Raw genomic sequence first — 24085 nt, forward strand, 5'->3', positions numbered from 1 at the left:
AATACCTGGCCTTCAAAGTCCAACCTCCTCACCATAACCTACAGGGCCTTCCATAAGATGCTACCATAGCCTGGCAATGTGACCTTGGGCAAGTTACTTTAACCTGAGTCTCGATTTCTTCATCTATAAAATAGAACTCATAATAGAATCTTCTCATTGGGCTAACATGTGAGTTAACTTATGTAAAAAACGTAGAACAGTGCCTGAGATGTAGCAGGGGCTATGTAAGTATTAGCTCTTGGTACTTTAGCTCACTAACCTCTTCCCTTTCCACCATTCACTCTCATGTTTTCAGGCCCCAGCTACAATGAACTACCTGTAGATCCCCTCGGACATTCGCTGCTCCATTTTGGCCCTTGACTACCACTCACCCTTTAAGTCAGGAAGCCTGTCCCAATTCCCAACCACAAGGTTTACTTGCCCCTCTTCCTCTGCCACCAAAAGCCCTGTACACACCTCTTACCTGGCTCCTACCAGATATTACAATGACTTATCATCTCTCTCCCTTCATACTAGCCCAGCATTAGGAGAGGGTCAAGTCAAGGACAGGGACTGCATTATGGTCACTGTTGATTCCCTAATGCCCCATTTAGCATTTGGCCCACAGAGGTGTTGGCTGGATGGACAAACTCCTACATAGTTTCATCCTCTAGTCCTGGGCTTGAACTTGTGGTTTCCCAGGCTAACATTCAGGGTTTTTCTCCCTGGTAAGCATCTGTATGCCCTCATGGCAGTTTCAGAGCATCAGGACCAGCCCTTGTGGACCTATCAACACTCACATTGGCCTGATATTTGGTCATCACCGTCAGCATGAGCTTGGCATAGGCCATGGACGTGGTGGCTGTCAGCCCCTCCTTACAGAGCTTCTCCATCAACACATTGAACTTCTCGGGGGTCATCTCCACCTGCACACATTGAGAGGTGGGACAGTAACACGAGAAAGGGCCCTGCATTCAATTCTCAGTTCTACTACCTCCTAACTAAGTGACCCTGTGTAGAAGGATCACTTAACTACACTAAGCCTCAGTTTCCACATCTCTAAAGTGGGGCTCATAATTTCTAACTCTGAAGACTGTGAAAAAGATTAAACGAGACAATGCACATAAAGCCTGGCACAAAAGTCTCAGAAAATGGTGGTAAGGGTTCAGATTAGGACCAAAGGAGGCCAAGGATCCCTAGCTTGGCTTAGTGGTTGAAGATATACAGGAGTTAAGAGGTTCCCAAGGGGTAATGCCAGCATAGTAACAATTGCTCTTCATAAAAATAACTTAATAAACATTATTATGCATAAGACACCATTCTGAGCACTTTACACCATTATTCCATTTAAACCTCACCCTAGTCTTATGAGGTAGGTGCTGTCATCATCGTTCCCCTCTTGTAGATGAGGAAACTGAGACATAAAGAGGTCAGGTCAATACTTAAGTTATAAACAAGTAAGGCAGAATTTTAGGTACTAATATGAAAAAATTGCCAAAATATATTAAGTGAAAAAAGCAAAATACAGAGCATTGGGCTTGGTGTTAACATCTATGTAAAAAGCGAAGAAAGAGTACATTTAAATATATGTTCTTATAGCTACAAAGCATCTCTAGGAGAGTTCTCTTGAAATTAGTAACATTGATTAGCCCTGGGGAGGGGAATCTGGATGGCTGGGGGAGTATTTTTCACTATATCTTTTTGAGCTTCCAAAATTGTTAACATGAATTATTACCTATTCAAAAATAAAAGTTATACACACACACCAGAAAGTCCCTCCCCAAGGTCACACAGCCAGTAAGAGGTGGAGATGGAATTTACCATGTAGTCAGCTATCTGTCACCAGCCTTTCAAGCACCAGGACTCTGCCACTGTCACAGGGCACCCTGCTGTAGGGCAGCTGTCTTACTTGCCCTGCCATCATCAAAGGGATCATAAACCCAGGAGCCCCACATCTGTCCACAGCATGGCAGCACTTCTTTGTCCACTCTTCCCCAAGGTAGCCTGCTCACCTGCTGCTCTAGGAGTGCCTGCAACACCAAGAAAGTCTCCTCCTTCCAGGGTAGCTCCAAGATCTGTCTGCAAAGCATAAGCCCTGGTAAGTAAAGCCTCACCTCCCATCTAAGCCTGTGTATCTACTGCTCCTAGCCCAAGGGAAGGCAAGGTCCTGGAGACAGCCAAGATTCCTAGCCTACAGATGAAGGAGTTAGAGCCCCCCTGGTGCTGGTGGCCGCCCAGCAGCCACTGCTACAGAGCCCTCACTCAGTGCTGAGAAGGCCACAACCCGAGATCCCCAGGAGCGAATGATGAAGGATTTGGCAGTGAGATGTACAAAGGTCCCCTGAAAAATAACCAGGAGTCGAGTACATCCTGAGTACAAAAGGTGAGGGAAGAGGATGATAACAGATGAGATGACACACATGAGGCTTCCTGGAGAAGGCAAGCCTTTCTTGCAGAGCCCAATTCATGGTAAGTTCTACTCCATGCTTCCTGTTTAACTAGACAGTCCTCAGCTTGTTTGGAAAGGTAGCATGTCACATGGACATAGTGTAGCTTCCTGGGTGCACACACTTGGGTTTGATCCTAGGCTTTATCACTTGCTGTATAAGCCACATCCCTTAACCTCTCAGCTTCAGTTTTCCCACCTTTAAGGCAGAAGCAGCACCCATCTCACAGGATTGCATAAAGAATGAGATAACAAATCTAAAGCACAGAAAGTGCTCAATAAATGGTGACCAATATTATTTTTGAGACTGGCCCCTTTTCATATCATATTTAGCATTTTGTTTCACATTGGTGTCCAATGGAGTCTTATTTACTCATTATTTATATGTCTGTATCTTGACTCTCCAATTTTAATACCCAAATTTAACACCAATTTAATAACAATTTTTGAGCATTTACTAGGTGCCAGATACTATGCTCAGGTCTTTATACGTATTATCACATTTAATATCTAGAAAAATCCTACAGAGTGAATATTATCCCCATTTTTCATATGAGGAAGCAGAGGCTCAGAGAGAAGGAATAACCTGTTTGAATTACCCATTTAAATAAAGGACAAGGTTGAGATTTGAAACCACGTCTGTATGACTCAAGAGCCAGTGCTCTTAACCACTGTGTCATGTTTCAAGAGCCAGGACCACCAGCCTCTTCTCTGCATTCCCCAAGGCACCTGGCACAGAAGACTGAACAAAACCCTGGACTTTGGAAGGTGCATGGGATGGCAACTTGCATAGGCCCAGGTATGAAGGCACAAGCCAGGTTCAGGCAGCTGTGATAGGGGGCACCTTCTGTTTTCTGGGTACAGGGCCTGGTGCCCATCTGGCTCCAGAATGCCAGGAGCAGGCTTGGCCAGGGGGAGAAGGTGGGAGTGAGGGCAACATGGAGACCTGTATACTCACCCCAGTATTAAAACCTGCATGTCTGGCTCCAGGGCCTCGTCCTGCATAAGGCAACACAGTAACTCTGTTTGAGCTGGACCTGGGTAGGGGACAACAGAGGGGCAAAGTCTGGGGGGAAATGGGAGGAAAGGAAGGGGCTAGCAGAGAACAGAATGCTGAACTCATTATAGGCGGCATCATCAGGGAAATAAATAGGTTTTACTCGTTGAATACCCAACTCCTACCAGGGCCACCCTGGGGTGAAAGCTGTTTCCAGAATTACCTGTTTCTGGGGCCCAGAGCACGGGGCCAAGGAGGGCTCTGCAGACAGGGTAGGTATACTTGGCACAGAAGGAAGTTAGGGCAGTTGTGAGCAGGCGGGAGGCTGAGGAAGTCAGGGAGAGAATCTACAGGCAATGGGGAGAAAAATATTTCATTTCTTCTTCCCTTCAAAAAGTGTTTATCAGACACATATTTCAGGTGGTGACAGATGTTACAAAGGGGGAAAAAAATGTTATTTTACCTAGGACTCACATGGACTCATCCATCAGAAGACACACAGCTCCCTTCCCCAGCTCCCAAATCTCAAATCCCTCCAACTTCTGGAATGGTCTGAGGCCCAAGAAAGAGAAATTAGATGCCATGTGGGTAGATGGCCTGGGGGACCATGCCCTTCTCTTGCCAGTTTGCCTGGACAAGCCAGAGGCTTGCAAGGCTTGAAACCCCCTCTTCCTAAGCACCATCTTTCTGAGGGCTCAGACTCTCCCCCACATTGTGTCTGGCAGTCTGAGTGCATCCCAATGCACCTACTCGTCTAAGAAAGAGGCTCCTGGCCAGCACAGTGGCATTGCTGAGGCTAAGATCCGGTGAAAGGGACAGCAGCCAGGTGCAGAGCTGCAGGAGACCTGTGTCCGAGAGCTGGGAGAGCTGCAGCTGGGCACACAGCAGGTCCATCTGCCAAGTAGAAAGGAAGACACAGGGACACAGTCTGTCTCTGCTAGGATGTCTCAAGCCAACTGGACAGCATAAGTGGTAGGGCAAGGGTAAGGTAAGGCTAGGAAAACCGCCCCACTGGGGCGAGTTAAGGACTAAAAGAAACTACTCAGGGTGAACCCTCCACAAGACACCAAAAAACCCTCCCAAAATTCCCATGAGGCAAAATTCCCAAAGTTAAATGGAAAAATGCTGGGGAGAGGGGATGTATCCTCAGGGCCAGGCAGTCTTTCTGGACTCACCTGGCTGGGGCTACATTCATGGAGAAGCTGCAGCTCAACTGGAGGTGAGTCTTCCAACCCGTCCAACCTCTGGGAAGGCAATCCCATGTTATGGCTGGCAGAGCACTTGGTGACACATCACTGAGGCCACCCCTTTGACTACCGTAGGTGGCTGAGGTCCCTAAAGGTGTTACCAGAGAGGAACTTGTCTGGGGTTAGATGATATTATCTGTACTCGGGCCAAGAAAAGCCCTGCAATGATTGTCCTCAGATCTTCACCCCACCCTCCCTTCACTCCAACAGCCTATGCCTCACTGCACTGGGGCTTCCCTGGGCAAGACTAAAGTCTAAGCAGAGGTGGAAAAAAGAGCTATGGTGAGCAGGGTAGGGCCAGTCACCTTCCCGAAGGTCCTGAGCAGCTGCTGCAGCCTTGGAACCTGGTCCTGCGGAGGAGAGCCCAGTCACAGCCCAGTCCCAGCTCCCTCTCCTGAGAAGGCCCCAGGTCAGTGGGAGCTGGTAGACAAAGATGATTCAAGAGGGTCAAGAACATGAAGCCTAAACTTTGAAAAGGGCTTAAGAACGCAAACGAGACACAGGCCATACAAATTCAACTGTCTAGACTTGTTTTCCCTGCATCCACCTAACGGAGGCAGACCCACACCTTCAACTGGAAGGGCAGGATGGATGCTGGCAAGATTCTTCTCATCCCCATAGGAAGGGGTGGCTCTGGAGCCTCTCCACTTGCCTAACACCCTTTACCCTCACATATAGATCATTAGGCCAAGGGTTTCCTACCTCTAATAACTCCCTTCACCACCCCTTCTCCAGAATCTATAAAGCAGAGAATATACTCCCTCAAACCCACTGTCCCTCTCCTTGCTCCATGGACTAGTCATCCCAATTCAGAAAGTGTCCCAACCATTTTTAGCCCTAGAATAACCTTCACTCCTGAAGGATCACTCTAAACCCAGCCTCTTCACCCTAGTACCTGGATAGCTTTGGGCAACTCCAAACTCTCAGCTGAGCCATTAGCATCCTCTAGACTCTGACCAGCCTCACTGGGCTCAGCCCCCACAAGCTGGTTCTTAATGAGTGATGCGCCTCCTTCATCTGCCAGGGATTCCAAAGATTCACATTCAGCTCTCTCCTTCTCATGACCTTCCTCTTCTTCCCTTTCCAAACACCGAAACTTTTTGGGGGCCCTCTTCCCCTCAGGACTAGCAGGCTCTTCCTCGGGCTCCTTTCTACGTTTCCCAGGCCGCTGGGAGTCCTTGTTCTTCTCTTCTTCTTCCTCTTTGGGATCTGGAGATGGGGGCAACTTTACCCCCCGGTTCCCCGGGCCCAGCCGCCTACACAGGTCTTGGAGCTGTCTCTGGCACCCTTTAGACAGTGGGAACGCTCCCTCAGTGGAGATCCCAATGTCCAAATCTCTTCGCAGCAACTCCCCTAGGGCCCGGAGCCAGGCATCAAGGTCAGGGCTTGGGTCCTCCCTTGCAATCTGAAGCACAGGGAGGAGCCTGCTTTCAGGCAACGATGACCTAAGAGCCATCAACAGGGACATCAGGTTCTTCTGGCATAACCCTGGCAATCGCAACAGCAGCGGTTTCCTGGGTAGCAGAGGGAGAACAAGAAGTTAAGAGAGTCTTGCTGAAAGGAACACAGGGCAGACTAGGTTGAGCTAGAGGCTAAATGGCAATGGACAGACAGGGGGTCTGGGCAGCAGTATCTGCGAATCAGTGTGGATGGAGAGGGGGACAACATGATAGTCATTCAACAAGTGTTCACTGAGCATTTATTCTATGCTGGGCCCTATGTGACATTGATTTCAACTTGAAAATTCACACTGGAACCTATGCTCATTTTACATAAAAAAGAAGTCCTTTCCCAAACTCTACGTAAAAGTACTTCAAGATGCTGTGCAATGTTGTCTGTGGCCCTGTGCTCCCCTTGGCATTCCCCTGGAACTCACAAGGTGACATGTCATTTGCTTTCACCAAAAAATGAGTAACTGAGAGGCAGAGACAGTGTCTTCTTCCTGTGTACCAGTACCCAGCACAGCAACAGCCCAAGCAGGCATTTGGTATGCATTTATCAAATGAATTAACTCTGAGAATAAGTGTCCAGATACCTGTGGACAGAGCAATGTAGCCATGTGTAATGTTGCGAAGGCGCAAATCCAGATGCTGTGTGACCTGAGGCTTGTTGAGGTGACAAGTCATGGGTGCATCTAGCCTAGCCTACCACCCAACAAGCCTCTGCTCCTCTCTATACATGACTTTGCAGAGCTGTTGGTCATCATCACACAAAGGCACTTTGGGACGTCTGACAGAGAAAACCTAACTTTTCTTTGTGGAAAACAAACACTAAGTGAGATAGAAAACTAGAGTAAAAGTTTAAAAAATGGTCAATTTGTGGTAGAGAATATTTGGAAGAAATGGAGAAGACCCTATTTCAAGGGCTTTTAGCTTTTTGTGTGTGTATGGACCCTTATCAGAAAAAGGGTTAAATGCATAAAATAAAATACATAGAATTAAAAAAGCAACCAATGATACTGAAGTACAGTTCTACCCAGGGACGCTAGGTTAAGTCCCCCTCTCCCCTTACTCTGTCGAGAGAAAAAAGCCAGACAGCTGGAAAACATTTCTATAGCCTCCAATGTGGGGTTTTGAAAGTTCTCTTGACCCATTTCTTTGAAAGAAATTCAAAGTCGAGTGGAAATATTAGCACTTCTATTTTACTTATCTAAAACACAAGAAATGATTACAAATTTTTAGTATATAGATTTTAATACATTTTAGTCTCCAGCCTAATTCTGAGGTACGGTTATCCAAGAGTGGAAGGCCCGCTCTTCATAGCCCTAGAGGCTGAAGGTGGCAGGCACCTCGCTCACTTTTTTTTTTACTGTGTATTTTAGTTAACTGTGATAGTTAAGTGCATTTATGGATACAGTATTACCAAATAACAATAAAATGGCAGAGCTGACACTTCTGCTCCGAGTACGAATTCTTTGTCAGCCACGCAAAGGGGAAAAAAAGTTCGAAATCATCCAAAAGACTAGAAATGACCAAGAACACTATCCTTAAGGAAAGTGATTTTGCCTTAAAACGTGTATTACGCTTTGAAAAACCTATAATACAAAGCCCCTACAACCAGATGTTTATTGTCATTTATCTCATTTTAAATTTCAATTTGTGTATACTTTATAATGTATGTATTTTAACTCGCGTACATTTTAAACCTAAGTATGCCTATACTAGAGATACGAGTTCGATCTTTTCAGAGGTGGAATATGCATTCAAAATCGATTCGAGTCCACTGACTTATACTCATACCCAAACGAAGGTGTGTCTTACGTCTGTGTACACGGTACTGGCAGGCACACTAAGTACTCAGTGAAGGTCTGTTGGATGTCCCTCCGCACAGGGCGCGAGGCAGGGAGCCCTCGCTGTGGGAGAATTAACTTCTCCACGTCTTGGTCTCCTACTCTAGAAAAAGGGAGTAGCGCCAGCCTCTGTCTTACACGAAGGTGGAGAATGAAATGCGGCGCTACGCCAGAGGCGAGGCGGACGACTTACAGCTGCAGGCGACAGTCCTGGCCTTCCACTACGGGCTCCTCCCGGCACAGCGCCTCAAGGAGGCGGTCCCAGCCGAAGGGCTCCCCGCCGCGGCTGCCCAGCGTCCGCAGCACCCCCAGGCCGCGCCGCGCCCCGTCCGGCCCCGCCTGCAGCGCCTGCAGCAGGAGCCGCGCGGGGGCCTCCAAGTGCGCCCAGGGCGCGCGTTCTGCGCTCTCAGTCTGAGCGGCTACAGCCTCCGGGGACGCCATGCCCCGGACGCGCGTTTCGGGCCTCAGCTCCCAGGCCTGAGGAAAGGAAGGAGGACATCATCTCTCGCCCCGACGCGGCAGTGGGCAACCTCCCGCGCCCTACACATTCCCACCTCAGCCCCGCAGCCAACAAAACGCGCGCAGAGTCACAAAAGGAAGGAAGAATGAGGCACCGCTAGGAGAGAGGCGGGACGTAACGCCACGCTCAAGAGCAGGCCGGAAGGGGCGGGGCCAGAAGTGGTTCTGGCCAGAGAATAAGAGGAACCGAATGTGGACGGGGGAAATGCTGAGCTTGTGTCTCTGGAAGGGGCGGGGCCACAACGAACGCGGTTTGTTTGTGGGCGGGGTCAGACCAGAGACGGTGGGGGTGGGGCAGGGCTTTATGGAGGCGGGTTTCTTGGCTTCTGTCCCTACTTTCCCTCACTGCTCTCTGAAGTAAGAGGACTCGGCGGGTACAGAGTGGATGTCAGGAATCCTGTTGTGCTTCAGGATCCAAACATTTAATTTTAGCTGACGCCCATGTTACTGTAGATCATGGGCTTTGTAATAGGATTTGATGACAATTTACCACCCCATAGTAATGTCACCTCTTTCATAGGCCATCAACTGCCATTATTAGGGTTTCAGTCCTCTCCAGAAATATTTGATGTAGAAATATCCCTGAGAATGGGGTCGCATTAAAATCTAACACCATATATATGGCCAAAGACGTTGTGAACTTCTTCCCAAGGACCAAGAAGCAGCCTTGTTCTGGTTGTTTTTAAGGGGCCAGCGTGGCTCCACCTCCCAGGGTTTCAGTTAAAATAAGCTGGAGGAGGCAGACTTCCAGCAAAGAAAGGTGAGATACAATACCGTGATTTATAATAAATATATGTATATATGTTTGGTTATTCATATGACCAAAATATACTTGTCAGACGTATTTGGTCTTCATCAACATTCCTGGCTTATAGCTCCCAAACCCCTCAAATGTGACAAGAGCAACATAGTGTCTCTTATTATGTTAATAAGGTGACTTCTGGACCACACCCAAGGGGGTGGGGATTGAGGTTGAATCAATCACCAATGTCTGATGACTTAGTCAGCCATGATTGCCTACTGAAGCCTCCCTAAAACCCCCAAAAAGGCTCCTTAGCCTTTTTCAGAGAGCTCCCACTAGAACACTTCTACCTTGCTAAGCCCCAAAAGACAGAAGCTTCTTTTTTCGGGACTTTATATGTCTACCTGGCTGTTGATTCATATTTTTTAATATCCTTGGTAATAAATTGGTAATCTAGGAAGTATATGGGTTTTCTTGAGTTCTGTGAGCCATTCTAGCAAACTAATCGAAACCGAGGAAGGGGCCGTGGGGCCCTCTGATGTAAAACTAGTGGGTCAGAAGCACTGGGCTTGCTGGACTGTCCTCTGAAGTGGAGGGCGGTCTTGTGGGACTGAGCCCTTTACCTGTGGGCTCTGGTTCTCTCTCTGGATAGATAGTGTCAGAATTGAGTTGGCTTCTCAGACACCCTGCTGTCATCTGAGAATTGCTTGTTGGTGTGGGAAACCTCCACACACACATTGGAATTGAATCCCAGAAACTCTTTCAGAAGGGATCACTGCAAAGAATAGGACTAACGGGAGAGGGGGGAAGAGATCCACAGCACCTCTTAAAACCCTACTTTTGAGCGTCAGCTTGTATTTCTCATCCTCCTAGCTCCTGCTGCCACATATACATCCATTCATTCGATAAATCTTTACTGAGCACCAGGGGCTGAGGATACAGAGAACAAAACAAAGACCCTTGTCTTCATTGTTACCGACACTCATGTGGGGAGAGACAGACAACTAAATAAGTAAACAGTAGAATGATTATGATAGTGCTTTCAAGAATATAGCAGGGAAGGGAGGGGTAATTTTAAATAGGTGGTCAGGTAGAGGTCTGTGGGGAGACTACTTCAGGCAGAGAGAACAGCAAATGCAAAGGCCCTGGGGCGGAAATTTGGCTGGAGCAGATTGTACTTACTGAGGAATAATAGAAGATGAAGTCAGAGAAATAACCAGATCTTATGAGGTCTTGAAGTCATAGAGAAGATCTTGGCTTTCACTCTGAATAGTATGGGAAGCCATAGGAATATTTTGAGCTGGATCTGATTTCTACTGGAGCCAACATTTTTAGTTTTTCCCAAATGATTTTAAGAAAGCTGTTAGAAAATACTAAGGAGTATTTCTTAGATAATGCCTGCTTAACAAAGGCCAAAGTAGCAGGAAAGAAGGCACCTCTATGTCAGGTGAGCAATTTTAACTTTGTAGGAGATGTTTTGGTCTTCAAATGGCCAATTGTTGCATGGGCAGGCCCTGACAATTAGTGAGCACAGCCAAGAATTCTGTACAGCCTTCAATGCCCTGCCCATCCTCAACTTCCAGATTTACTTTGGTGATTCTAGTTCATGCCCACCAAGGTCTACATTCTAGCCAGTGGGACGGAAAGCAGGGAGGAAAGTACTAAGCATAATTCAAAAAACCTGGGGGATCCTCAACACACTTTTATGGGATCTGTGACGTCATTACTATTTTCATAATACTAGGATGTTATCTGCCCTTACCACATGTTCTATTATGAGCATTAAGTGAAGTTTTCCAGAGGCTAAGTGATGGGTGATGCTGTAACAGACCGAATGTAGAATCAACCTTTGGTGGGGGTGGGGGTGGGGGTGGGGCACCCAAGCTGTGAGCAGATATTCTTCAGACACCAGCAGTGATGGCTTAGGTGCATTTTATTGGTTTTCTTTCAGAATCCTTCTACAAAAGAGCAAAGTTAAAATCTAAGTCCCTAACAAGAAGGTGAGAACCCTTTCCCCTTCCCCTTCCCCTTCCCCAGAGCCCTCCAACATTCCCCACATTCATGCAGGTAGAGGGCAGCTACTTTCATCCCCCTTCAAGCCCCAAAAGGGAAAAGACCTAGCAAACCCTGCCCCTCAGCCCCACCCGCCACCCCCCTACGTTGATCCTGGTTACAGGAGGCAGTGATAAGAACTGTTGGGATCCAGCAGGAGTTCTAAGTCACCCCAGAAGGCCATGCCCAGGACACAGTCCGTGAACACTTTGTCCTCCAGCTCTGCGCCCCCTAGCAACATTGTTGGGCCCAGCACCTGGGAGTAGAGAAAGAAATCAATGAAAAACTATCTGCTTCAACCTTAGTTGCTCCAGGAACAAGGGAATCAGGGCTGACGCATAAAGTCGGACAGGTAGGACACCGCGCAAAGGTGCCACAGTTAAGTAGGCACCATTAACATCATAGCTGTCATAGACATTTATCACAGATGTTTGTTATAAACCATAATCAGCAGCCTCCCCTGCCCCACATCCCTGCTGTTACCACCTCACTCCCAGAGGCCAGCTGCATACTCTCAGGGTAGGGAGGATCAGAGGCAGGGGCCTTATCCGGGAGCTGATGCAGGTAAATACAGTCAGACTTGAAGGGGCAGCGGCCATTCCTCTGCATGAAGAACCGGCATCGGATCTGGCTATGAGAGAGTGGGAGAGAAGACCATCACCTTCAAGCCCTGTTGCCCCAGGAACAAGGGGAATTGAAGGCTGACACATAAGATTGGGTAGGTTATACAAAGCACAAAGGCACCATATCTATGTAGGCACAATTACCATCATAGATAGTGTCAATTCATTTAATACAACTATTTTCCAGCAGATGGCAGTAAAGTCTCAAGGGACGCCTTTTTCTAAATCCCACAGAGTCTTGATTTGGGCCAGCCTTGCCCCTGGGAATCTCCTTTCCTCCTTTGAACTAAATTTCAAAAACACCACCCAATGCAGGAGGATAGCAGATATTAGGATTATCTCTGTAATCAAGTTAGAACAATGTTTTGTTCTAAGGGTCGTCTTAAGATTCGATAATTGCTAGTTAATGAAATTGATTAAGAAGTTTCCCACTTCTGAGATTTCAAATACACTCAGTGAAAGGTCAGATACAGGAGGGGTTTGTGGGCCACATGTGATCCACTTAAGTAGGGTTAGCTTTCCTCTTGCTAGGAAAGACAGATGGGAGGGAGAAAAGGATAGAGTGAATGTTTGCAGCCTTTTTCCTGCATTATCACTCTGCTCGATTCCAGCACAGTTGAATCCTTCCCACTTCCTGCAGTCTCAGTGTGAGGGCAGAACCCTACTGATCACTTAAGTTGGAAGCCTGAGAATCCCTCTGAACAACCATCCCTTCCTCTTCTTCCTCCTATCATTGGACCAAACCTAGTGTCAGGCCTGCTGCATTTGGATAGCTTACAAAAACTCCACATCCAACCTGTCCAAAGTCTCCATCAGCTTCTCTCACTCAGCCCCCATGACAGCACAGGTCTTGCAGCCACCTATGCCGGAAACATTAATCATCTTAAATTTTCCTTTCAACCTCATGGTCAGTTGCCCACTCAGGTCTGACCCTTCTTCTTCTCAAGTCAGTATCTTCCCCATCATTTCTTCTAATATGCACTGTGAGTTGGAATGCCGGGTTCAAACCCCATTTCCTCATGTAAGTCACATAGACTAGGGGACCCCATCCCCTGGGCTGTGGACCAATATCTGTCTGTGGCCTGTTAGGAACCAGGCCTCAAAGCAGGAGGTGAGCAGTGGGCAAGTGAGTGAAGTTTTATCTGTATTTGCAGCCGCTCCCCAGTGCTAGCATCAATGCATCAGCTCCACCTCAGATCATCAGGCATTAGATTCTCATAGGAACACTGGTTCCTGGTACCTAAAAGATTGTGGACTGCTGACATACACCATGCCTCAGTTTCTTCTTCTGCAGTGTGAGGATATTAAGAGTCTCTACTACATGGAGTTTATGATGTGAAAATTCTGTCATACGTAATAAGCCCTCCATCTACATTGTTTCCTAGGCCTGGGTGCCCTGCCCTGGCCTAGATGACTCTGAAGACTCCCGAATGGTATCCCAGCTGCCAGTTATTTCCCCACTTCAACCCCTCTCTTCCTGGAGTGCTCTCATTTTTCTCCTGAGGAGCCCCCACTCCTCTTCCAACACCAGCTCAAATACTTCCCCCTCTGATACCCATCTAAGTTTTTTTTCTCAGTAACTGTTGATGCAGATATTACAGTTCTCAGGCAAAACTCAACAAGATTGAATGTCTCACAGGTAGAGAGGCAAGACCTTCATTATCCCTCACTTCATCCAAATGTACTTTGCATATTGCAAGTGTAATAAACCCTTTGGGAAGGTCGAATTAAGAACCTGGAATTGTAGCTAATTCCAGATTTTGGATCAATGCCTACCCTCTCCAAGAGATTCAAACCTACCCAAATTTTCCCTCTCCAAGAGCTGCCTTTTAGTCTCAGAAATCCCATGTTTTCAAAGATCATCTAAGCAAACAACATGTATTTACACCAATTTACTTTGCTGCTTAAAAAAATAAGATATTAAACACGAGCAGGGCTTCTCATTGTACAGAGAACCAGAGTTGGCCTACATCGATCCTGAGCCAAGGCTAGAAGAGAAACTTGGCCTTGCTCTTCCGCTGCTGTCTCAATCACTCACCATTATTTACTGGGCTTTCTGAAATAGTAGAAATAGCTCATACTCTCACCTGCCATCTCCATCAAAGTCCCAGGATTTGGGGGATCCCAGGTGGGAAACTGTGGCTGAGCTGGAATGATCAGAAGCTATCTTTCTCTCTTCCCTAACCCCAGTCACATTCCTCCTTCCAGCCTCACCTGGTCCAAGCCTTGAAGTTCCTGATAAGTTGCTCTTTCTCAGCCCCCTTGCTCACCCAGAACTTGTGGGGGATGATGTAACTGGAATGGACACGGCATTGGGGACAGGCCCTGTGAGGTAGGGTGAGATGGGAAGTGAAAGAATAGTCAAAAGTCCGCAAGCTAGCCTCCAGCCCACACACCTATCCCTCCCTGCTGGCCTCTCCGTGACACTGACTTGATGACATCCAGTGGGAAATCCTGTCGGCTTTTCCGCCAGGTGCGCAGGCAGCCCAGGCAGTGGGCATGAGTGCAGTTGGGCAGGATGCCGAAGATCCGTTGGGCCTCCGGCTTGTCCCATACCTTGTCCATGCAGATGCCGCACACGACGTCCCGACTGTCCTGTTCCCTCTACAGCCATGCGAAGGGTCAGAGAATATCTCCATACACATGCGTACTGCCATCCCAAGTACAGTGGGGGGACCACAGGGCCCTCCTCCAGCCAGTCTGGGCATCCCAGAAGTCCAACGTGCCATCCTCTGCCACTCCCCCTCCCCCATTACCTGCTGCACCTCAAGATCCATGCTCTGAAGTGGGGCCATGAGCTTCCGGCCAGGGTCTGACTTTGGCTGAGACTCCTGGGAGTAGCTGTGATCTCCATCAGCAGCTGTCAGGGAAAACTGGATCCATTCATTCACTTATTCATGTAGCAACTACTGAGCAACTGCTGCACACAACTGTGTGTACAAGAAGTCCTGCCCCCAACTAGCTCAGAGTCCAGTCAGAATCATTAGTCTCTGATGCAACTATTTAGAACTGTGCTGTCCAATACGGCAGGCACTTGCCACATGTGGCTGCTGGGCACCTGAAATGGAGCTAGTCCAAACTTAAATGTACTGTGAGTGCAATGTGCACACAAGATTTTGAACCTTAGTACCAAAAAAGACTAAAATATTTCATTAAGAATTTTTTATATTGATTACATGTTGAAATAATAGAATTGATAATGTTATATATATAACTTTTGCTATATTGGATTAAATAAAACATTACAATTAATTTCACCTGTTGCTTTTTACTTTTTTAAATGTGGCTACTAGAAAATTTTAAGTTATATATGTGAAATATAAAATAGTGTGACCACTCTGAAAAACATTTTGTAGATCCTCAAAATATTAAACATGGAGTTACCATATGATCCAGCAGTTCCACTCCTAGGTATGTACCCAAGAGAAATAAAAACATATGTCCACACACAAACTTATACACGAATGCTCATAGCAACATTATTCATAACAGCCAAAAAGCCAAAAACAACCCAAATGTTCATCAACTGATGAATGAATAAAACAAAAGCAGTAAAGGAATGAAATACTGACACATGCTATAACATGGGTGAACCTAGAAAATGTTATGCTAAGTAAAAGAAGCCAGACACAAAAAGCCACGTATTATATTATTCCATTTACATGAAATATCCAGAATAGGTAAGTCTATAGAGACAGAAAGTAGATGAGTGGTTGCCAGTGGCTGGGGTTGGGGGACGGGGTGCATGGAGAGTAATAGATTTCCCTTGGTGGGATGAAAATCTAGTAAAATTAGTTAGTGGTAATGTTTGTATTACTCTGAATATACTATATTACATTGAATTACATACTTTAAATTGTTGAATATTTTGGTTTGTGAATTATATCGTAAAAAGTTACATCGACATATTTCTGTTAGTGCTGAATTAGAGCAATAATTTAAAAAATAACCACTAATATTTAGTGTTTGCTCTGTGCCAGGTATGATCCTAAGCACATCACACGTATGAACTCATCACACCCTCACATGACCCTGTGAGGTAGGTACTATTATCAGTGCCCTTTTGTAGGTGAGGAAACCGAGAGGTTAAGTGACTTGTCCACAATCACACAACTACTAAGTGGTGGAACCGGCATTTGTTACTGTGTGGTTGGACTCCATAAGCACCAGGGTATTCTGCTTCTAGAACGCAGAGAGCAAACCAGAGAGGGAGGAAAATTTCCCTCTAGCTGAGAATCTTTAGGAAGAAGAGGGGCGGAAGGAAATATAAACCTTGCTCAGAGACAGAGCAGGAACCCTGGCCTCAGATCCCACTTGTGCCCACCTGCAGTGCCCCTGATGACTCACATGATGGGAACAGGGACTTCCAGGAACTGCCACCAAGCTCCTCATTCTTGCTGGCCATCCTCTCCAGGCCGGGCTCCATGCCCCAGCCAGTCTCGCTCCAGCCCCAACCCACAGCCTCAGAAGGCAGGTAGGTGGGCTCAGAGCCCCTTCGAGTCAGCCCCAGCAGGGGTCCTGGCAGGGTGACAAGTGGCTCTGAACTGCGGCGGCCCCACTCCAGGTGACCAGGGGGCTGTGGGTGCTGAAAGCTGTGGCGGGAAGAGAAGGGTGAGGAGACAGGAATAGCCTCTCCAGGGCTCAGAGCTAGCTCAGCCTGGAACGTGGAGCTGAGAGGGGAGAAGAGGCTCTAGGAGGATGCATGGTGCATGAAGGGACGATGCCTCCTGTGCCTCCCACCCACTCCCATTCAAGGAGAAGAGGTGCTTACCTGCATCGGTCTCCGTGGAAGCAGAAGCTTTGCTGGAAGTATCTGCAGACCTGGGACACAGTCCAGTCTTGAGCAAAACAGCAGCTCGATCCCCAGTGACAGGCGCCTTGGGCAAAGTTCCTAAAAGATAGAGTGATGCCCAGCCCTGTTGTAGAAAGAGGCTGTGTAATATAAGAACACAGGCTCTAGAGATGGTCCTATGTTCAAATCCTAGTCCTGCTGGATAACCCTGGGTTCATTACGGATTGGTTTTCTCACCCTTAAACATGAGGGTAAACAATGCTATAGGGTTGTTTAGAGGGTTTTTGAAGATTTTGCACAATGCATACAGCAGGTGCTCAGTAAATCACAGTGGTTACTAGTACTTCTTCCAAAGGCAGTCTTGTGGGTCCTAGGGTCAGAATTCTGGGTTCACATTTTGGTACCATAACTGGCTTCACGGGCATGAACCTATGCAGTCGCTTGCTTTAATGTTTCGCTGTTGCCATCTTGAGATTTTTAAATTTTTGAACAAGGGGCCCTGATTTTCATTTTGCACTGGGTCCCACAAATCATATAGCCAGTTCTGTCTTGTACTTCTTGGTTTTATAAGCTTGGACAAGGCATTTAACCTTTCCATGCCTCAGTTACTTGATTTGTAAAATCAAGATAATATTAGTACCTAATTCATGAGGTGATGTCAGACTTAAATGAGTCAATGTATATAAAGTACCTGGCACACAGCAAGCCCTCAATAAACATTAGCTGTTATCACCCTGCTGTTATCATCATCATCATCACCATTACAGGGGTTTTTGAGGATCAGGTGTGAGGTGGAAAAGGGTGGGAGGAGGCGGAGGTGGACAAATGTTCATTGAGTATCTATTACACGTTCAGACCTGGGCCAGGGCTCTGGGACAGGTACAGGTAGAGAGGACCTCTGCTCTTATTATATGTTTCCTTGCCTGGAAGGGGAACGAGCCCACAGGTAAAGTAACCAGGGCAGCAATGATGGGACAGAGGCCAGATTCTAGTCCCAAGAGAACATAGACTGCCAGCCCAAGCCAAGGGTCTGCTGTAGACTGGCCCACGCCATTCCCCAGGGAGTATCCAAGAGTGCCATGGCAGATAGCAGACAGAGGGAGGGAAAGATGGGCAACGGGCACTTGGTCTTGTCAGCAAAGGTGCCAGACCGTGGTCACATGGTTTTTCATTTACCACAACATGTGTGCAGCCCCTGGTCGGGGAATTTGCCTTGGAGTTCCCACTGAGGTGACAGAGCAGAGAATCAAGAAACCAGGGCTAGGACTGAGGAAGGCTAGTGAGGCACTCACCTCAGACACGAACCTTCAGGGGATGCCCAAAAAACTCAGTGATAAAAATAAATTATATTTTAGAGCAATTTTTTCAAAAGATCATAATTAATGCAAAAAAAAAAAAATCTATGATGAGCAAAAGATCAAAATTTTAAACAAAGACAGGATTCAATCCTACACAACTTACCTGACTTGCCTCCCCCAGTCCAGGCTCTGCAGCAAGGGCACAAAGAACCAAGATGAACGCAGACAGTGAAAGGGGCTCCCGCGGAAATAAATGGCTGGCAGGGTGGGGACCTGCTTTAGACAGGTGGCCAGGAAAGGCCTTGGAGGAGGTACTTGTTATTGTAACAACAATTACTATTACATTATTACATAATAATATATTTATAATAATAGTAGTTGTTATTTTCATGGAAGCTGTTGTGAGGGCCAGGGATGTAAATGAGACCTTCAAATAGTAATTTTTAATGATAGACCACTGTATAGTTTTTGGCATTTAATTCAGAGGAAATTCAAAGAATTGAGCGCCCCTACTGTAACAAATCACTTTTCATTTCTATCCACTTATTTATGTGAACGAAATTTCTCAGTGCTTCAATTTGTAATAATTAAACATTAAAATTGATATTGAACCCTGTCTTATTCTAGCAATAAATAATATTTATCCGTGAATATGTGAAGTTTTGGGGGAAACAAAAACAACAATCCATCTATATCAGGAGAAATTTTTCTAAAGAAAAATTTTTTATTACTTAGTAATTAACTGCTAAAATGTGTAATATACTTAAGTTGTTTTGATCAATTGAGTGCTAATACCTGAATCTAGAAAAAAAATTTAAACTTCTGTTTCATGAATTTTTTTTTGCAGGAACATGATCAGTAAAAGGCTTCTGAGATCATAAAAATATTCATATTAGGATAAAATTCTGTAGGAGAAGTAGAATAGGCATTCAAGGAGAAAAAGGAATTACGTAAAACTCTAAGAGTCTGTTTATATATTTTTAAATGGATGACATTATATGTTAAATCTCTCTGGTGTTTAGATGCCACTGGATACCCGATAATAATAATGTACATATTCAAATCCACCCTGTTCACCTGCCATTCCTGGTCAGTTGCCCACACAGCACGTGCACTGGCAGGACCTGAAGCAAGCAGCCTGAAATAGCTGGACTGAGATTCCACACAGAGCTACAGCCTGCCCTGCTCCATGGAGCCTATGATCATTCTCACTGCCTGGCTTGGGAAAACTGAGAAACTCCTGCAGGAAGACTGGGGGCGAGTTCTTGTGGGCTGACTGCTTTGAACATGTCCCTCGGAATTTTGCCTGAAGCACCAGTCTGGGAGAAGAAAGATTTAGAAATGGTGAAAAGCATTTGATTTAGTGATGTAACTTCTCTTTAGAAACATCTTTTAAAAATCTTTTGGAATTAAAAAAGTGATATAATCGTTTTATTTTAAAATGAGAGAATTTATAATATATTAGAAATTATAAACTTTGCAACAATTTACATTATGATGAAAAACATTAGATATCTTGGAGTGTGGAGGGGATACGTGGTTTTTCAAATTTCTTTTAGGCGGTTTATGGAAGATGCCAGGACTGGTATGTTTTCAATCCCAATTACAATGTGGAGGAGATAGGAAGAGGCTGGGATAGGGACCAGATCAGTGGGTGACAGTCAGAGTTAGGGAGGGGCAGAGTAGGATGAGGGGTGAGGTGGAAATGAGAGTCACGTGGAAGGGGTGGGTGAACCTAGGAGAGGAGGAGCCAGTGACCCCAGAGGAAGGGCTCACAGACCTCTTATCTACAATCCACCAATGGGTAGCCTCTGGGAGGGAAGTTGTGCTGGAAAAGCTTTGCTTTTCTCTAAAGCCCATCAATGAGGCCGATCTCCAGGACTGCCTAGAGAGGCCACTACACTAGCTCCTTCACAAGCTGAGACCCAGTGGCAGAGCTCTCCCAGCATGTCCAGAGAGGCTCTCAGCGCATTAGTTGAGCCACAAGAAAAGGAACTAAGGGCTTTGTGACAAATCGACTTGAAAAACTCTTCTTTCTGTAGTTTCTTAGAGCCATGCTGCATGGTGCTTATTGTATATGAACATATTAAAGGCTCTGATAAGTTCTGCACAAAAAAACCCTTTGATTTAAACCTTTGATTGCTTAAACTTGTTTTTGTTGTTGCTTGTTTATGCCCTCCACCCACACACCCTTAACATACCAATAAAACACATTTTGTTTGGGGAAATGTCAAATTAGCTCACTTAATTCTCAAACCAGCCTTAAAAGTCAGGAGTTCATTTTTTGCTTTCAAAATGAAGCTCAAAGAGGTAAAATAATAGGCCTGGGACTCGGGAACGAGAGCTAGGACTATGACACAGGTGTTTGTCTTCACTTAGCTCAATTGACTTGTAAGGGGTGAGGGCTGCTGGATTTGGGGAATTTCTCAAGCTAAGTTCTGAGGCCAAGAGGTGCAGACAGAGCAGCCAGAGGTCACAGGTAATCCAGGCCTGGGAAGGCAGCAGAAGGGGCTTGGTGGCTGGGGGGCTGGAGCAGTAGACCCCTGGGCAATGAGCCTGGGGAATTAGAACTAGACTGTTGGAGTGGGTGGGCAGAGGAGAAGGGTAGGGACTGTGAAGGGTAGGGATGGGAACAGTAAAGGGGGAGGAGGAGCGTGCCAAATGAGCCCCCTGACCAGGGCTTTTAAAACTCGAGGGCCCGAACTTAGTCTAGGCTGCCACTCTCCTGGCCCTGTACAAAGCTCAGGAACAATTGAAAATCTCCTTCAGTGAAAGTCCATCATTTTTTTTTTTTTTTTGGTCTCCCTCTAGTTACCTGGCTGCCTTTCTTATACTAAAAGGAAGTGAGAAAACTACTTCACACTGAGACACTAAGATCTACAATTATCCCTCCTTTACCCAAACTTCAGTTTTCTCTGGGGAACTGATCTCTTCTAGCTGTTGGCAAAATGAATTTGTGCTAAGGTATAAAAATCTGATGGAAGGCCTTGTAAGCTAACACGCCCAAAGAATGACTCTCTAATAGTGTAATGTTCAACCCGAAGTGTTTCCATTCAAATATTTATGAATACCTGGCACTGTGCTAAGTGCTGGGGCTACAAAGGTGACCAGGAAAACACATCCCACCCGCAGGGAGATATTTTGTGTTTCTGGGCAGAGAAAACCTTTGTTGGGTAGCAGAGAAGGAAAGCAGGTGGGAAATCCCTGCTCTAAATGGTCAAATCCTGAGCTAACCCTGACCCAGCTGTGCAGCCTTAGCATGCCTTTTACTCCCTCTGGTCTCCGTTTCCTCCTCTGGATTGTGAGAGGCTGGGAGATGATCTCTAGAAATTTCCAATGTTGGGCAAGGAAGTCCCTCCTCCCCTCAATGCACCCCTAAATTCTTAGATGTTGGACTTTCAATGGCCAGGCTGCGTGCCCCCCCCACCCCCCGCATTTTCTCCCACCTTCCTTATGTTCCCTGAGATCCAGATTCCTACCTGAATGGCCGTTGGGAGTGGGGGCTGTTCTCCCCACCAAGGCTTCCGCCATCCAGCCCTGCAGGGTCCATCCCAGCTGCAGGCCCTAGTGAGAATCTGACAGGGCTCCTCTGATGCTCCTTTATCCCCCCCTATCTGGGCAGGGCAAACAGGAGGAGGAGCTCTGTGGCCAGGCCCACCCCTTCCCTTGACCCCAGCCAGGCCTGTAGGCAGGAGGGATGGAGGGCCGAGGCAGGACAGCTAGGAGGCTGGGGGCCAGGGGTGTGAGTGAGGTGGGCGTGAAGGCCTTCCCCTGACAGTGTAATGGTTCCTGGAGAAAACTGGAGGTTGGTTTAAGGACTTTAAGGGTTCAGGAAGGCAGGGTGACTTGGGAGGGGCCCATGAAGACATGGAACCCAGGACCAAGGACGTGTGAGGTTGGGAGTCCTTTGGCTAATGTCTGAGGGGGAATTTGTAACTGAGGAGGCCAGAGGGGAGCCTCCCCCACCTCAGAGTTCTGTGAACCCCACAAATGGAGCTGAGGTTGGTGGAGAGATCAGATGGTGTGCTGGGAGCCTGTGGAACCTCCAGGAGATGGTGTGAGCCAGGCGAGGGTTCCAGACTGGCCATGTACTGGACAGACCCAAAAGGTTCTGGAGGCCTGGCTTCAGGCCCAAGATGTTCTTTCTACGAAAAGTCACTGTGGTCCGTTTGTCATTGAAGCAGACTTGCTATCCTGATCACAAGAAATTAGAATAGTGTCAATGACTCAGCAGGGGCCACCACGAAAGGTGTCCAGGAGGGTGCCTGCCTGAGACTCTCTCCAATGAGGGGTTTCCAAATTGGATGGTAGCAAATGAGCCAGTCGGAGCCGCTCTCCTGGGCATTATTAATGTCTGGTAGATTCATACCTTGCAGTGGGAAGAAAAATGGACTGGGCTCATTGAAGATGAGGAGGTAGGAGGAGGACCATGAGCTCCGAGAGCCCTTCCAGCTCTATTTTCTAAGACCCCCTCAATTCCCATCTTACTAGTCCAAAGCCGATGTTCTCTCCAGTAGACTGCACTGCCCCATAAGGGAGGTAAGTTGGGAAAGTTAAAAAAAAAAGCAAATAAGAGGAATTCACTTTTTAAATTAAAGAGATTTTTAAATTGAATTTAAACAATTTACTGTGTCTATTAGTAAATTGAGACACTAGATTGGGAAACCAACAAACTTGGACATCTAGTTACTTCTTTTACTTTTGCTGGATCAAAATTATTTTTAAAAAAATTTTTATAAGTGCTGCCAATTTGCTCTCTATGGAGGCTGTTCCAGTTTATACTCCTACCCACGGTATGAGAGTGCCTATTTCTGCACAGCCTTGCCAACACAATGTTATCAAACTTTTTAGTATTTGTTAATGGGTAAGTAAAAAAACTGTATCTCCTTGTAGTTTTAACATACATTTCTCATACTATGAGTAAGTTTAGGCATCTTTTTATGCTTAAGCATTTATTTTTCTGTTCATATCCTTTGCCTATTTTTTTAATTGGGTTGTTAACCTGTTGCTCATTGATTTGTACGTACTCTTTATATATTAAGGAAATGAATTCTTTGTCTGATTGTGTGTTTTTTTAACATGACTTAGAACTTTTAATTTTTTTTTCCCCAGGAATAAATTTTAAAAATGTGTATATGGTAAGTTTTTCATTTTTTAATTTTATATACTGTTTCATATATATTGCATGAAACTTGGAAACTTTTGTGTATAGACTTTTGAAAGGTCTATCTATGAGATTATATAAATTTCCCCCCATGTGTTTCTTCTTGTGTGCTTTTTTTTTTTTTACATTGTATAAATATATCAAATTTATCTATTTTTCCTGTTGAACATTTTGGTTGTTTCCAAGTTTTTGCTATTACTCTGATGAACATATATACGAGGTGTAATCTGGTGGGTTTCACTCTAGGGTATTGTCTTGGGTTGGTTTCTCCGGGAAACGGATTTGGAGGTTTACCTGCAGGACACCCACTGGGGAGTGCTCCTTGGAATAACACCTGTAAGGAATCGAAGGAAGCAGGATTGGGTAGAGAGATAAATTGACCTGCGATGTAGTTGCAACAGAGGCCTCAGCTCTGGAGCTAGGATGTTCCTTTAAGTTGTCCCAAATTGGGGCAAGGAGGCTTGGCTTCATACCCCCATGTTGGCTATAGGCTGCCCCTGAGGAGGGGGTGTCCTTATCCTGGGCAAGGCAGCTCCTTTCAGTAAGGGCAATTTCCTGAGAGAAACTCAGCTATGATCTCAGCAGCCAAGGAAATTAGTGCCTGGGTTCTAAGGGGTGGAACCTGGGGGATACCCCACAGCATCCACACACATTTTAACTGACTAGCTTTTGCTAAATTGTTTTTCAAGTTGTTTGTACCAACTTCTGCTCCCTTATTCACTATATGAGAATTTGTATTGCTATTCTTCCATTCCATATTTTCTATCTTGGTTTTCCTGTACTATTTTCTGGATAATTTCTAGTTGTTGTTGTGCAAAATAATATCTTTGGCTGCTTCTGTTTTTTAAACTCTTTGAATTTTTTTCTTTTTTTCTGGACACTCAGGTATTTAAAAATATTTGTCTTTTTAATCAGGGAAATTACTTCATAAATTATA

General features: G+C 46.0%; 1 protein-coding gene across 2 annotated transcripts in view; it reads right to left on the reverse strand.

Moving 5' to 3' along the window:
• Window positions 1–8610, reverse strand: part of FANCE (Fanconi anemia complementation group E) — a 9827-nt gene extending 1217 nt beyond the window's left edge. The window contains exons 1-10 of one of the 2 annotated variants that reach the window (XM_015585932.2): window positions 8513–8610; window positions 8152–8435; window positions 5565–6183; window positions 4975–5019; window positions 4598–4666; window positions 4173–4316; window positions 3646–3769; window positions 3384–3462; window positions 1992–2058; window positions 780–905 (exon numbers count right to left, since the gene is read on the reverse strand). In XM_015585932.2, coding sequence (XP_015441418.1) covers window positions 780–905; window positions 1992–2058; window positions 3384–3462; window positions 3646–3769; window positions 4173–4316; window positions 4598–4666; window positions 4975–5019; window positions 5565–6183; window positions 8152–8399 — 1521 coding nt within the window. In that variant the 5' untranslated portion in view covers window positions 8400–8435; window positions 8513–8610. Of the gene's footprint in view, window positions 1–779; window positions 906–1991; window positions 2059–3383; window positions 3463–3645; window positions 3770–4172; window positions 4317–4597; window positions 4667–4974; window positions 5020–5564; window positions 6184–8151 lie in introns of both variants that reach the window. The other variant, XM_025043678.1, reaches the window with a different exon arrangement.
• Between the last annotated feature and the right edge of the window lie 15475 nt (window positions 8611–24085).

Source organism: Pteropus alecto, unplaced genomic scaffold (assembly GCF_000325575.1).
Source record: "Pteropus alecto unplaced genomic scaffold, ASM32557v1 scaffold202, whole genome shotgun sequence".
NCBI lineage: Eukaryota > Metazoa > Chordata > Mammalia > Chiroptera > Pteropodidae > Pteropus > Pteropus alecto.